Below are 16,423 nucleotides of genomic sequence, written 5' to 3'. Positions count from 1 at the left end.
GGGCTCAATGACCTTGGAGGACTTTTCTGACCCTGATCACTCTGATAATGGAGCTCCACTCAGCACTGTGGGAATTCTCAAGAGCATTGGAGATGATAAAATAAAAATCAGAGCAATCAGCCTGGGCCAGGTTCTGGAGTTGTGGAATTCTCATCTGCTGGGATAGTTCTGGATGGAGAATTGAGTTTTATCCTCATGGAGGAAATAATTTACAGAATTCAGTTCTAGAGTTGTGGGGTAGTTCTGGCTGGAAAATCGAGTGTGGTTTATCCTCATGGAGGAAATAATTTGTAGAATTCAGTTCTGGAGTTGTGGAGTTCTCTTTTCCTGGGATAATTCTGGCTGGAGAATTGAGTTTTATCCTCATGGAGGAAATAATTTGTTTGTAGAATTGAGTTCTGGAGTTGTGGGTTAGTTCTGGCTGGAAAATCAAGTGTGGTTAATCCTCATGGAGGAGAAAAATTGTTTGCAGAATTCAGTTCTAGAGTTGTGGGGTAGTTCCTGCTGGAAAATTGAGTGTGGTTTATCCTCATGGAGGAAATAATGTGTAGAATTTAGTTCTGGAGTTGTGAGGTAGTTCTGGCTGGAGAATCGAATGTGGTTTATCCTCATGGAGGAAAAAAATAGTTTGCAGAATTCAGTTCTGGAGTTCCCTTTTCCTGGGATAATTCTGGCTGGAGAACTGAGTTTTACTCTCATAGAGGAAATAATTTATTTGCAGAATTGAGTTGTGGAGTTCTCATGTCCTGGGACAATTCTGCCTGGAGAATCGAATGTGGTTTATCCTCATGGAGGAAATAATTTGTTTGCAGAATTCAATTCTGGAGCTGTGGATAGTTCTGGCTGGAGAATCGAATGTGGTTTATCCTCATGGAGAACATCCTTTGCTTACAGAATCCAGGGATTTCAGAGACCTCTCTATTTGCAGAACTCCCTGGATTACCTGGAATGCGGGCTCAGCAAATCCTTCAGCACCTCCAGCCACGCCCTGGCCATTGACCTGTGGCGGGGCCGCCGCTGCTGCTCGGGCAATCTGCAGCTGCCCCCGCTGGCCCAGCGGCAGACAGAGAGAGCCAGGACCCCCGAGAGGGACACGGTGTGCAGACCCACCACCCTGCCCCTGCTGCCACCTCCCAGCATCGCCATCACCACCTACCACGACTGGTGAGTCCCCTTTAATTCTGCTTTTACTCCTCCGTTCATTCAGTCATTCATTCATTCGTTCAGTCGTCCGTCTTCTGGTTTCAAAGCGCCTTTTTCCCTCGTACAATTAATTATTTTTCATCTATTAATCTGATTAATCAAGTTGTTGGATCACGGGTATAAGTGTATAAAAGAAATGATTTTGGTATCGTTTTGAAATTCTGCTTTGTTAAAACCTCTCCCGAAATTTCTGATTCCGGTGTCAACCGAGGATTTGTGTTCCTGACTTTGCACCCCCACGAGTTCAGGGTGGTGCTAAACTCTGCCCCAGAGGATTGGGGAAAAGGCTTTGACTCTCTGCACGTTTCCCATCCCTGTGTGAGGAAAAAGGCTTGGAACAACCCCACTGGGATCTAAAGTTAAACTGGAGATAAATCCCCAAGAAACCATCAGAGAGCTGATTACAGGGGGGCTGCTCCGGGGTGAATTCCAAAACTGGAATTGGTGTCAAGTGCCAAAACAAGGGAATGAATCCAGAGGGAGAGGAGAGTTCTCATGTGCTGGGAATGGATTTTATGGCAAAACAAGGATGTGTGTCCTGCTTGTCATGGGAATATTGAGGTGACATTAGGGTGACCTAAAGTTCTGTGCTCTCAGCTTTGGGTTTAGAGTCAGTTTTAGGTTCTGGTTTGTAAATGCTCCACTCTCAACTCCATTTGCTGGTTGTGTTCCAAACTGGAATCTGAGTTTCTGTTACTCTCTGCATTTGTGCAACTGTAGAGGATCCCATAAACTCGAGATAAATCCCAAATAAATCATCAGAGAGCTGATTACAGGGGGGCTGCTCCGGGGTGAATTCTAAAACTGAAACTGGTGTCAAATGCCAAAACAAGAGAATTAATCCAGAGGGAGAGGAGGAAGGCAAAGCCTTGGGTGTTCTGTGCTGGGAATGGATTTTATGGCAAAACAAGGATGTGTGTCCTGCTTGTCATGGGAATATTGAGGTTATATTAATTGCACCTTAAATTCTGTGCTTGCACTTGAGTTTAGGACCGGTTTTAAATTCTAAACTTTGCTCTCTTGGCTCTGTTTGCTGCTCCACGTTGCCATCATTATTCCAAGTTGGAATCCAGGTTTCTGTCGAGCTCAGCACTTGCCATTTGAACAGCCCTAGAGGACATTCCCAAATCCATTTGTTAAAATCCTTTGGAGTGAGTTTTCCTGCTGAAAATAGGATTTCTAAACTGCCCTGGAATAGCTGAGATAGAGGAGCTTTTGTGATTAATTGCTGGGATAAATGCAACCAAACGAGTTCCCTAATTTTAGATGGAATGGGAATTTTAGCAATAAAAGGGTCTCTTCGCCTTTGTGTGTGAATGTTCCTTTTTGCGGGGGCAGGAATTTGTATTCCAAGGGTGGCTTTGGAAGGATGGATTCGTTCTGAGCCTGGAATGTGCCTCGGTTTGGGAGAAACGCCAGGAATTGCCGTGGATTTCTCATGGATTTATCCCTGGGAACACAAGAGGGCATCGCTGCTCCTCTCTCCCAGCCCGGCAGGGTCCGTGCAGGTGGATTTGATTTTCCATCTGGATTTTACTTTCCATCTGGATTTCATTTTCCATCTGGATTTTACTTTCCATCTGGATTTTCCATGTGGATTTGATTTTCCATATGGATTTTCCACGTAGATTTTATTTTCAATGTGGATTTTATTTTCTATGTGAATTTTCCATGTGGATTTGGTTTTCCATGTAGATTTTATTTTCCATGTGGATTTTCCATGTGGATTTGATTTTCCATGTGGATTTGATTTTCCATGTGGATTTGATTTTCCATGTGAATTTTCCATGTGGATTTGATTTTCCATGTGGATTTTCCATGTGGATTTGATTTTCCATGTAGATTTTATTTTCCATGTGAATTTTCCATGTGGATTTGATTTTCCATGTAGATTTTATTTTCCATGTGGATTTTCCATGTGGATTTGATTTTCCATATGGATTTTCCACGTGGATTTGATTTTCCATGTGGATTTTCCATGTGGATTTTCCACTTGGATTTTATTTTCCATGTGGATTTTCCATGTGGATTTTCCTGGGACAGTCACAGGGAGCCCTCAGAGCAGTGCTGGGGTTGTTGCTGTTTCTGCAGTGCTGTAAAATTCCCAGTTTTCCAGAGGAACTGGGAGTTGCTGGTGTGACTGGGATTCAGCTGTCCCAGCTGCTCTCTCTGCATCCTCCTCACCTCCCTGCCCACTTACACGGGCTGATCCTACAGAAACTGAGCTGAAAATTCCCATTTATTTCAGTCCTAATCCTCACCTCCATATCTACTTACATGGGCTGATCCTACAAAAAACTGGGTTTAAAATTTCCATTTATTTCAGTTCTAGTCCTCATCTCTCTCACCATTTATATTGCCTGATCCTACAGAAACTGGGCTGAAAATTCCCATTTTTTATTTCAGTTCTAATCCTCATCTCCATATCCACTTACACTGGCTGATCCTACAAAAAACTGGGTTTAAATTTTGCATTTTTATTGAAGTCCTGATCTTGACTTCTTTGACCATTTGTATCATCTGATCCTACAAAATCTGGGCTGAAAATTCCCATTTTTAATTTCAATCCCAATCCTCACTTCCCTGCCCACTTACACTGGCTGATCCTACAAAAACTGGGTTTAAAATTCCAATTTTTTATTTCAATCCTAATCCTCACCTGCCTGACCTCTGATATCAGCTGATCCTATAAAACCTGGGCTGAAAATTCCCATTTTTCATTTTGGTTCTAATTGGCTGATCCTACAAAAACTTTAAACTTTAAAATTAAATTAAAATTCCAGTTAATATTATTATTATTCCGATTATTCCATTCCGATGGTTTAAAATTCCATTTTTTTTGTTTCAGTTCTAGTCCTCACCTCCCTGCCCACTCCCAATTTTATTTTAATTTTTTTTTTTTTTAGCATCTCCTGGGCTGCTCATTCCCACCATTTCCCTCAGGTGTGGGGGGGATATTTGGGTGTTTTAAAGGATTTGCAGCAAATTTTGATGTTGGAACAAAAAATGGGATTTGTGGTGAATCCCAGAGCATGAGGAAATCAAGGCTTTAAAAATTCCATGAGGAGTTGATCTGATTTAATATTAAATATTAGAGTGGACTTTTTTAGGGATTAGGCTGGTAAATATTTAGGATATGGCAATAAATACTTCATTAAAATATAGATTTACTGCCTTATTATCATTCATGTTTTATTTTTTTCTTCTGGAATAATTTTATTTTGGAGCCTGGAGATGAGAATGTGTAAGGAAAATATGAAAAGATTGATCCTATTCCCCTCATCCACCTGGAAACCTTCCTGGAATTGGAATAAATTTACTCTAAAATTCAATTTACTCTAAATTGAAATCTCCACTCCTGTAGTACTCGAGGTGTTCTCCAGATGGTGGTGCTGGGCAGCAAAATAAAAAAATGGTAAAAGGAAAATGAACCCAAAATTCGGGATAATTTTGGGCACTGAGTTCCTCCAAACCTTCCTCGGGAATTCTGGGAAAGTGCTGGGAATTAATTGGGGGATTGATAAAATGGGAATTAATTGGGGGATTGATAAATGGGAATTAATAAAAGGATTGATAAATGGGAATTAATTGGGGGATTGATAAAATGGGAATTAATTGGGGGATTGATAAAATGGGAATTAATTGAGGGATTGATAAAATGGGAATTAATAAAAGGATTGATACAATGGGAATTAATTGAGGGATTGATAAATGGGAATTAATTGGGGGACTGATAAAATGGGAATTAATTGGGGGTTGATAAAATAGGAATTAATTGGGGGTTGATAAAACGGGAATTAATAAAGGGATTGATAAAATAGGAATTAATTGAGGGATTGATAAAACGGGAATTAATTTGGGGATTGATAATATGGAAATTAATTGGGGAGATTGATAAAATGGTATTAATTGGGGGATAAATAAAATAGGAATTAATTGAAGGATTGATAAAAGAGGAATTAATTGGGAGATTGATACAATGGGAATTAATAAAGGGATTGATAAAATGTGAATTAATTGAGGGATAAATATAACGGGAATTAATTGAAGGATTGATAAAATAGGAATTAATTGGGAGATTGATAAAATAGGAATTAATTAGGATATTGATACAATGGGAATTAATTGAGGGGTTGATACAATGGGTGTTAATTGGGGGATAAATAAAATGGGAATTAATTGAGGGGCAGATAAGTGGGGATGAATTGAGGGGGGGAGATAAGGAAGGTTGGGATGATAAAGGGATGAGAATTAAAGATAACAAAGGGGGAATTAAAGATAACAAAGCTGGAAATATTTGGGAAATTTTACCAGGAATTGTGGCATGAATCCCAGAAATTCTGAAGGAGATGATGTTTTGGAAAAATAGGTTTTTGGTTTTTTTAAAATTTTCTTTTATTTTTTTAGTGTTCTAGACCTTGTGATATTACCCTGAGGAATTGGAATTTTATTTCTTAGATAATTTCAAATTGCAGGAGATAAGAATTGAAGGAATGTGCTGAAAAAAAAAAACTTAAAAAAGCAGGGTTTTAATGTTTATACTGATAATTAAAATGATTGAAATCACAGAATGGACATCACCTGGTTCAGAATATGGATTATTTCCATAAACCTCATTAGTTTTTGTGCTAATGAGCACAAAATAATCAGAATATTATTCTGATATTATTATTATTATTATTATTATTATTATTATTATTATTATTATTGAAATCCTTCCTGCATTTCCTCACCTTGGAAAAGGAGGTCAGTGATGCTCCTCAGAACATCCCATAATTTGCAGGGAAAAGAACTTTTCATTATTCCTTGCTTTTTTTTTTTCTGGGGAATATCTGTGGAAACTTCATCCTGAAACTCAAACAATTCCTGAGATTTTTTTTTATTTTTTTTCCCAAAGTTTCCCAACAATATCAGAAATATCTTGGAGAAATCTGGGAATGGCCAGGAAGGATTTTCTGCTCTAGAATTTTCTTTTCCTGCTCTTTTTTTTTTTTTAGTTTTTTTTTTTTTTTTCCTGGGAATGGATTTGGGATTTGCTGGGAATTGGGAGAACTGAGATCCATCCAAACATTGGGAAAAGCTGGGAATGTTGTTGGGAGATGAGAACCCATGGATTGTCTGCAGGTGGAGCATAAAAATTAGAGATTAAATCCGTTTGAAATTCCCAAAATGGGAAATCCCACAGCCCTGCCTTGGTTGGGATGGGATTAATCCCAAAATTGTGAAGGATTCCCACAGGGAATATCCTTGCTTGGGATGAGGTTATTAATTCCCAATATTTTGTAGTGTTCCCACAGGGAATATCTTTAATTGGGATGGATTTATTCCTAATATTTTCTAGTGTTCCCACAGGGAATATCCTTGGTTGGGATGGGGTTATTCCCAATATTTTGTAATGTTCCTACAGGGAATATCCCACATTCCTGGTGTGGTTGGGATGGGGTTAATCCCAAAATTGTGAAGGATTCCCACAGGGATTATCCCACATCCCTGCTGGGGTTGGGATGGGATTATTCCCAAAATTGTGAGGTGTTCCAACATGGAATATCGTTGGTTGGGATGGGGTTATTCCCAATATTTTGCAGTGTTCCCACAGGGAATATCCTTGGCTGGGATGGGATTATTCCCAATATTTTGTAGTGTTCTCACAGGGAATATCTTTAATTGGGATGGATTTATTCCTAATATTTTCTAGTGTTCCTACAGGGAATATTCCACATCCCTGGTGGGGTTGGGATGAGGTTATTCCCAATATTTTGTAGTGTTCCCACAGGGAATATCCCACATTCCTGCTGGGGTTGGGATGGAATTATTCCCAAAATTGTGAGGTGTTCCCACAGGGAATATCCTCGGTTGGGATGGGGTTATTCCCAATATTTTGTAATGTTCCTACAGGGAATATCCCACAGCCCTGGTGTGGTTGGGATGGGGTTAATCCCAAAATTGTGAGGTGTTCCCACAGGGAATATCCTTGGTTGGGATGGGATTATTCCCAATATTTTGTAGTGTTCCCACGGGGAATATCCTTGGCTGGGATGGGATTATTCCCAATATCACATCCCACCCCAAAAATCCCGGGGATTTTCCATCAAAATCAACCCCAAAAATCTTTTATATCCCAAAAAAACCCGGGCAGGCCGAGCATCCCAAAGCCACTGCTGCTGTGTCATTCCAAATGCCACCCTGTCCCCAAAAAAAAAACTGGGGAAAAAAAAAGAAATTTTTTGCTGTCTCTGCCTTAACTCTGCAGTTATTTCTCAGCTATAAATACCCAGAGAAGTGTTTGGTCTGCTTATATTTAGATTTTTGGCTGGTGCCATCAGTTTCTGAAGCTCTTGCAGCTTCAAAAAATCAGATTTTTATGTTTTCTCAGAAGCCTAAATAAAAGAACTATGATTAATAAGAGGTGTAGTTACCCAGAGGAGTTTTAAAATGGATTAATCATAGGTCAGGAATTCAAATTATGGTTATTTCCAAATCACTTTTTATCCATAACTTTTATTTTGTTGTTGCCACCTCATCTTTTAACTCCTTTTAAAATTCCTTCCCATTTATTGAATTCATCCATTTTTTACTGTAAACACTCCTTTTTTTTTTTTTTTCTTTTTTTTTTGGTGTGAATTGCAAGATGATCCCAATAATTTTATATTTGGAGCTGCGAGATTTTGCCTGGAGATAAAAATGAAAAAAAAAAAAAAAAAAAAAAAGCTTTTAATGATTCAATTTTAATTATACACCTCAATCCTGAGTACAAAAATTAAAAAAAAAAAAAAAAAAGACAGCTTGGGGTGTGTGTGTGTGGAAGGGAAGAAATGAGTCACTGTTAATCAGCAGAAGGCAACAAAACCTCTCTGAAATCTTTTTCTTCAAACTTCCCCCCTCGCCAGCAGAGAAAAGCGATAAAAATTCAAATTTCTCCGTGAATTAAATGGAAAAGCTGAATCAGACACCACCAGACCTGACAGAATTCTCTCACTAAATGAGAATTCACGTGTGCAGGTTCTTCTCCCCTCGGGTACCTGAGCTCAGCTCAGCCAGGAGCAGCTCCCAGGCCGGGCTTAGGATTGAGCTGAGCTTAAAGGGCCTCCCAAACCAAACTGGGCCTGGGCTCCGTGGGGAGGGGTGTTCGTGGTTGGGTTGGCTGAATTCAGATTTTTCTTCTTTTTATCCAGTTTTTGATTGGTTTTATTCAGTTTTTCATTTGTTTCATTCAGATTTTTCTTCTTTTTATCCAGTTTTTGATCGGTTTGGTTCAGCTTTTCATTGGTCTTATCCAGAATTTGATTGGTTTTATTCAGGCTTGGGTTGGTTTAATTCAGATTTTTCTTCTTTTTATCCAGTTTTTGATTGGTTTGGTTCAGGATTTCATTGGTTTCATTCAGGATTGGGTTGGGTGTGTGCAGGCTTTGGATGGTTTAATTCAGATTTTTATTCTTTTTATCCAGTGTTTGATTGGTTTTATTCAGTTTTTCATTGGTTTCATTCAGATTTTTCTTCTTTTTATCGAGTTTTTGATTGGTTTTATTCAGGCTTGGGTTGGTTGAATTCAGATTTTTCTTCTTTTTATCCAGTTTTTGATCGGTTTTATTCAGAATTTCATTGGTTTAATTCAGATTTTTATTCTTTTTATCCAGTTTTTGATTGGTTTGGTTCAGGATTGGTTCGGGTTTGTTCATGGTTTGGTTGGTTTAATTCAGATTTTTCTTCTTTTTATCCAGTTTTTGCTTGGTTTTATTCAGAATTTGATTGGTTTTGTTTAGGATTTGGTTGGGATTGTTCATGGTTTGATTGGTTTTATTCAGATTTTTCTTCTTTTTATCCAGGTTTTGATTGGTTTGGTTCAGGATTTCATTGGTTTTATTCAGGATTGGGTTGGGTGTGTGCAGGCTTTGGATGGTTTAATTCAGATTTTTATTCTTTTTATCCAGTTTTTGATTGGTTTCATTCAGAATTTCATTGGTTTTATTCAGAATTTCATTGGTTTTATTCAGGCTTGGGTGGGTTTAATTCAGATTTTTATTCTTTTTCTGCAGTGTTTGCTTGGTTTGGTTCAGTTTTTCATTGGTTTTATTCAGAATTTGATTGATTTCAGAATTTGATTGGTTTCATTCAGGTTTTGGTTGGGTTTGTTCATGGTTGAGTTGGCTTAATTCAGATTTTTATTCTTTTTATCCAGTTTTTGATTGGTTTGGTTCAGTTTTTCATTGGTTTTATTCAGAATTTGATTGGGTTTTATTCAGAATTAGTTGTGCAGGCTTGGGTTGGCTTAATTCAGATTTTTCTTCTTTTTATCCAGTTTTTGATTGGTTTTATTCAGAATTTCATTGGTTTCATTCAGATTTTGGTTGGGTTTTTGCAGGCTTGGGTTGGCTTAATTCAGATTTTTATTCTTTTTCTGCTGTGTTTGCTAGGTTTTATTCAGAATTTGATTGATTAGTTTTATTCAGAATTTGATAGGTTTTATTCAGAATTTGATTGATTAGTTTTATTCAGAATTTGATAGGTTTTATTCAGAATTTGATTGATTAGTTTTATTCAGAATTTGATAGGTTTTATTCAGAATTTGATTGATTAGTTTTATTCAGAATTTGATTGGTTTTGTTTAGGTTTTGGTTGGTTTAGTTCAGTTTTGAGTTGATTTAATTCAGTTTTTAGTTGGTTTTGTTCAGTTTTTGCTTTGTTTTGTTCAGTTTCTGGCTGGTTTTGTTCAGTTTTTGGTTGGTTTAATTCAGTTTTTGGTTGGTTTAATTCAGGTTTTGATTGGTCTAGTTCAGTTCTTTCTTTGTTTAGTTCAGTTTCTGCCTGGTTTTGTTCAGTTCTTGCTTTGTTTTATTCAGTTGCTGGTTGCTTTTGTTCCGTTTTTGATTGGTTTCCCAACCAAAAATTCCCTTCCCAAAAATTCCAGCGGCCCCTAAATCTGGAAGAATGGAGATGCAGACTGGATAATTTTAAACCATTAAATAAAAACCAACCTTATCTCCTGACAGAAATCTAAATAACAGTGGATTGCTATTATTTTATTTTATTTTTTTTTTTTTTTGCCTCTCAAACGTGGGGAGTTTGTCATGCAAACCTGTAATTAGGGATGGATTCCTGCTTCTCAGGCAGCAGGAAACTTTCAGGGAAGGAGAAGGAAAATCCTGAAACATGTAATTTCCAGTTTTCTCTTGTGGATCCATCTTTTAGAGGCAGCAGATGCAAAGGCAGGTGTGTTTTTTGAGGATTTTTTTTTTTTTTTTTTGCCTTTAAAATTGACCATTTGAACAACGTGAAACCTTCCTGCTTTTGGGCTGGAAAGATTTTCCTGGGATTTGTTCAACCTTCTGTTAAAAAGAGATGATTAAGGGAGGGTTGAAGATTTTTTTATTATATTAAAATGATATTTTATTGTATTAGAATCATCTTATATTATATTAGAATTCCAGATTGGTTTGGATTGGAGGGGATTTTAAGGATTTTCTCATCTCATGCCATGGGCAGGGAGACCTTCCACAATCCCAGGTTGCTCCAAATTCCATCCAGGCTGGTCTTGGACACTTGCAGGGATTCAGGGACATCCCTTTTATCTGTGGGAAACGCCATCAGCATCTCTTCACAAATTAAGGGATGATGCTCCCAAATATTTCATTTCACTCCTGTTAAACCCTGGAATTTTGTTGTGTGTTCTGGAAGGGGGAGCTTTTCTTTCCTGCCTTGCCAGGGGGAATGTGGCTGATGGAAATTCCAATTTTCCAGGTGAAATCACCATTTTAACCCCCCCAGAGTTGGGTGGGATGGTGACAATGCCAGTGGGGTGTTTAGGTGGAGCCTAACAGCAGATTTGCTGCTGCTCTGAGGGAGCTGAAATAAAACTGGGACTAGGATGGAGTAGAATTAAGCAGGACTGGTGTGTCCCCGATGGAATTAGTGGCAGTGACCTGGGATGGACACAGAGCATCTCCTGCACGTGGTGGAAGGGAAAATAAGGGAAAAAATTAATTCGATTTTATATCACTTCCTCTCCTGTTCCTTTCCTGTCTTTTCCCTTTTTTTCCTCCACTCCCAGTTCTGTGCCACAAACTCATCCTCCCCTCCAGCTTTGGATTTCCTGGGAATCTTTCCCAGCTTTTCCAGTGCTGTTCCCAGCTCCCCTCTCCCCATCCCTGCCACCTTCTCCTCTTTTTCCTCCCAGCCTCTCTCCAAGCCTTGCCTGACATTTTAATCTCCTTCCACATCCCAGCCCCATTTTCCCTGCTTTCCCTTCCCCAGCCTCCAGTTCCTTGATGTTTTCCTTGTCTTGCTGCAGACATTTTTCTCTCTTGGATTCTTTTTCTTCATCTCTGCCTGTCTGGGTTGCTGGGTTTGCTCTGATTTATTCCTGGTGCTGCCTCAGGGGCTGAGCTCGGGATCACATCCCTGTCAGCCCTGTGACATTTCCAGTGCAGATTCATTCTGTGCTCTGCTGCTGCCTCTGTAACCGAGTTATTTTCCAGTACAAATGACAATTCCCATATTCTCCACTCTCTCAGTCCTTCTCATTTCCTTTTTTTTTTTTTTCCTCTCCAGTCACTGTGTTGTTTAGACCGAGAAAATGTTGTTGTCTTTATAGGGGTTTTTTTTTCCTGCCTTAGCTTGGTTTGTTTTTCCTCAAAATCTCTTTTTTCCTCCCTTTCCCAAGTCCAGCTTTTTTTCCTTTTATTTCCTACTGGGAATGTGCTTTGGCTGATTTCCCTTCCTCCTCTTCAGGCTCGTGTTCATCTCTCCCACAGCTCCTGGATCTGCTTGGCTCCTGGAATTTCTCTCCTGGAAATCCATCATGGATCCTTTCCCAACCCATTAATCCACATTAATAGGGACAGTGCTGTGAAATTCCATCATGTCCTGGCTCAATAATGGATTTTTTTTTTTCCCCCATCAAATGTGGTCTAATTTTAGTTCTAAAAGGGATTTTTAAGGGCTTGAATCCTTCCCTTGTGCATCCTCAGCTTTAATAAATGCTCTGGAATTGTTCATCTCTCCTGACCTTTCCAATCCTAGGCCTGATCTAAGCCAAGGAAACCTTGCTGTGTGTGAGGGACCTTAAAATAATTCCAGAACCAGCAAAGGAGCACATGGATATTCCATGGATTAATTAACAAATTACTGAACAGCAATTAAAACACACAGAGGGGATCCGTGATTTTTATTTTATAAGGAAAATTCTTAAATTTCAGATTGTTTGGAAGTTTAATCAAAATTTTATTTTTCCTGTTAAAGAGGGAATTCTATCAGCCAGGATTTCTGGAAAGGAGACTTTGTACTTGATTAAAAATATTTTTTTCCCCTGGGTTTCCTTGCTTGGAAAAAGAAGCCCAAGCAGCACCAGCAAAGCACAATCCCTTGAAAAAAAACCCAATTCTCTAATTAATTTACTGTGGGGTTGCTGAAATATTTTTGGGATGCCCTTGGGATGGATGGAACAGTGGAACTGGAGTTAAGAGGGGAATTCCTGACAGTTGTTACCTAAATATGCTTTAGATGTGAGGAAGAATTTTCCAGTTCACTCAGCCCCTGGCTGAAAAGTGCTGTGAAAAGTCAACTAAAAGCTTTTCCTTTGCTACTGGAGCGTGTAGGACACTTCACAATTCCCTTTTCCCTGGTGTTTTACTCCATCCTGGCTATCAGGACTCGGGAACAGGTAAATCATGATGCTGTTAAAAGGCAAAAAATGTGGTTTTGTTGCTTAGCAATTGCTCTCAGCACACTCCAGATCAGCTTCTGATGAGGAGTTGCAGGCTTGGAAATGTTGTTTCCCACCCTATCAGTTATTTTAATTAAATAGATTAAAACTTCCAGACTCTTCAGCGAGTTGGGAAGTGGGGATGGAATCTCACCCAAGTGCACTTAAACTTCTGGAAGTTTCCTTCGTTGTCCTTTTTCTTCCAAGTGGTCTCATTTTCCTGCCAGGCACTTTCCTTCAATCGTCTTTTCTGCCTCCTCAACAATTCCTTCATCTTTCTGATCCCTTTTCTGATGGAATTGTTCTCTTGGGCTGCAGACAATAATCGGTGCTGATGGCCAGGTCTGTGCAGTCTGGGCTGTTCCTTGGGTGTTCAGGGATTTGTTTGGGAATTATTTTCATTTGTAAACCCGGCCCTGTGCTCCCGGGGTCAGCCCAGGCTTGGGATGAAAGATGGAAAAAAAAATCCTGGGAGGATTGGGAGTGATGATGGGTGAGACTGGGCTGGGTCCTGCCCCTCTCAGGTGAGGCCACACCTGCAGAGCTGCCCCAGCCCTGGGGAACAGCAGCAGGAGGAGCTGGAGCTGCTGGAGAGACTCCAGAGGAATCCACGGAGCTGCTGCAGGGCTGGAGCCCCTCTGGAGCCAGGCTGGGAGAGCTGGGGGTGCTCACCTGGAGAGGAGAAGGATCCAGGGAGAGCTCAGAGCCCCTGGCAGGGCCTGAAGGGGCTCCAGGAGAGCTGGGGAGGGACTGGGGACAAGGCAGGGAGGGACAGCACACAGGGAATGGCTGTGAGCTGAAAGAAGATGGATTTAGATGGGATATTGGGGAGGAATTCCTGGCTGGGCTGGAATTCCCAGATCCCCTGGATCCCTGGCAGTGCCCAAGGCTGGGCTGGAGCACCCTGGGACAGTGGAAATGTCCCTGCCATGGCAGGGGTGGCACTGGTTGGGCTTTTTTGGCCTTTCCACCCAAACCATTCCATGATTCCCTGAAGCTCTGATGCCCTGGCTGCTCAAACACAGGGAATTCCTGCCAGGATTTTCAGCTCCCAGCTTTCCTGCCAGTCAGCTCCAGTGTCTGCCTCTCACCTCCTCTGGGCTCCTCCTGGAGTGGAGCAGCGTGTCTGGCCAGAATTCCAAGCCATGAATCCAGGGAGAATTGGGAGATGTTGGCTGCAGGCTCCTGTGTGTGTGTGTTTGGAACAGCAGAAGTTGGCAGCGTCAGGGGTGGGAGCTGGAGCTCCAGGAGAGCTGTGCTGGGACCTTTCCCAGGGAATTGTGTCAGGGAAACGTGGATCTATTGTCACCAGGAGCTGGAAGGTGTTGGAAAAAAAATCTCCTGTGCTCAGGATGAACCTTCAAAATGCTCCAAGCAGCCTCAGCCTGGAGAAGCTCCTGCATTCCCCTGATGGGTGCACTTTGTGTTCCTTCTCTTCCTGCTTTTCCCAAGGGAATGGAGCTTTTCTTCCTCCCCCTGGCTCCTCTCCCTCCTCATCAGCTCCAATCTCTGGAATTTTCCTGCCCATCTCACCTGCTCCAGGCTCTGAGGCTGCCAATTCATTACTAATTAATGGATGGCCAAATGATGGGGAGGCACTTCCTTAATGGCCACATCTTTTATCTTTTAGCACACTTTTATTGCTTTTAAAATGATTTCCCTCTGTTCTCCCTGCCCTAGGAAAAGGCATGGAAATGTCTCTAATACCAGATGTATCCTCACAAACCCCCTCCAATATCCCATTAGAGTTAGAAAGTTCATTCTTATTTCTGTTTGGAATTCCATTTTATATTTCTGTTTGGAATTCCAAATTTTATTTCTGTTAGGAATTCCAGCTCCAAAGCATTTGTGTGGATTTGATTCCCCCTTCAGGTCCCAGGCTCCCCTTTGTCTCTCCCTGCCTGTCAGTGCAGTAACAGATCCCAGCCCACCATGTCAAAATTCCTAAATTATCCAATATTCCCGTTCTGCTGCTGCCTGAACCTCTCAGGATTAAATCCCACTGGAGTTCTACTGCCCTTAAGCGAGGCTGGGGCAGATATTTTGGTTTATTTGGTTTATTTGGGTTTTTTTTTTTGTGGAACTCCTCTGAAGGGAAGGTCTCTGTGATAAATAAGGCTTTGCTGGAAACTGAGGAAGGCACGCTGGTGTTCCTGTCAAAATGTTTTGGGATATTTGATGGAAAACCCACTGGGATGGACAGGAATGGGGAAAAATCCACTGGGATGGACTGGGATGATGGAAAACACACTGGGATGGACAGGGATGATGGACCGGGATTTGCTGTGGAATCGATGCCTGCACTGTGCAATCAGAGCACTTTCCTCACAATCTCTCCCTGTCTCCTCCTCCTTTAAAAACATTTCTTGTATTTGCATTTTTGGTCACCTAATTTTGACCAGTTAAAAAAAAAATCCCTGAGGGATTTATTGTGCTCCTACACTCAGCTCCTTGTCTTTAACTTCCTTACCTGAACGTTGCTTTTTATACTTGGAAAACTAGAACTTGATGTTTATATCCAGATATAAAATTCCTGTTGTTTTTTTTCCATTTTAAATACATAGACTCTAAAAATTATTGGAATTAACTTGACAGGGAGCTGCCAGCTCCCCCATCCTTTGATTTAGCCGAGGTTTGACCCTTTGGCTCTGCATCCCAGGACAGTGGAGCTTTTCCATGGAGCAGGAATTCCTGCACGCTTTGTTCCTGCAGAACAGAATTCCGTGCCTTTATTTCTGTTCCCTTTTATCCTTTTTAATGCTCTCCCATCCTTCCCAGAGCCGGGGAGCACCCGAGAGCAATACCGGGATGTCGGACAGGTCCTTACAATTTCCTGGGGATGCCGCAGGGTGCGGGTGTCCAAATAACCCCGAGCCAATGAGCGCCGTGCGGGTGGAGCCTCCTGGGTGCGGGTAAAACTAATTGTGAATGAAAGCCCCGAGCCGAGCGGGGCTGAGCGATTCCCGGAGCTCCTTCCTCAAAACCCGGCGCGTTATCCCGGCGTGCTGGAGCGGAGCGTGAGGAATTTTTCATCAGCGCTCACAACAACACCGGGAGCATCTTCGCAGCGAAAAGCAGAGCCGGGGCTTTGTGGCAGCGCTGCCGGATCCTCCTCCCGTGGATGATCCAGCCCTGGATGATCCAGCCCTGGATGATCCAGCCCTGGATGATGCTCCAGGCGGGATTTGCGCCGTGAATGAGCGGGGGCGGCAGCTCCGCGCTCGCAGCTCGGAGGATGCTCGCCCGTGGCCAGCACTGAGCGCTCACAGCTCGCCCGTGGCCAGCACTGAGAGCTCACAGCTCGCCCGTGGCCGGCACTGAGAGCTCACAGCTCGCCCGTGGCCAGCACTGAGCGCTCACAGCTCGGAGGATGCTCGCCCATGGCCAGCACTGAGCACTCGCAGTTCGGGAAATGCTCGCCCGTGGCCAGCACTGAGTGCTCTCAGCTCGGAGGATGCTCGCCCATGGCCAGCACTGAGAGCTCACAGCTCGCCCGTGGCCAGCACTGAGCGCTCACAGCTC

General features: G+C 41.6%; 1 protein-coding gene across 1 annotated transcript in view; it reads left to right on the top strand.

The window, feature by feature from the left end:
* PDE4B (phosphodiesterase 4B) overlaps positions 1 to 16,423 on the top strand; it is a 172,813-nt gene that overhangs the window by 19,163 nt on the left and 137,227 nt on the right. Inside the window, exon 3 of the mRNA XM_088169610.1 lies at positions 929 to 1,164. Within this exon, the coding sequence (XP_088025736.1) occupies positions 929 to 1,164 (236 nt within the window). The remainder of the gene's footprint in view (positions 1 to 928; positions 1,165 to 16,423) is intronic.

The sequence above is a fragment of the Sturnus vulgaris genome, chromosome 9, assembly GCF_052056855.1.
Source record: "Sturnus vulgaris isolate bStuVul1 chromosome 9, bStuVul1.hap1, whole genome shotgun sequence".
NCBI lineage: Eukaryota > Metazoa > Chordata > Aves > Passeriformes > Sturnidae > Sturnus > Sturnus vulgaris.
The sequence above is the reverse complement of the archived record's forward strand: the minus strand, read 5'-3'. Positions and strand labels throughout refer to the sequence as shown.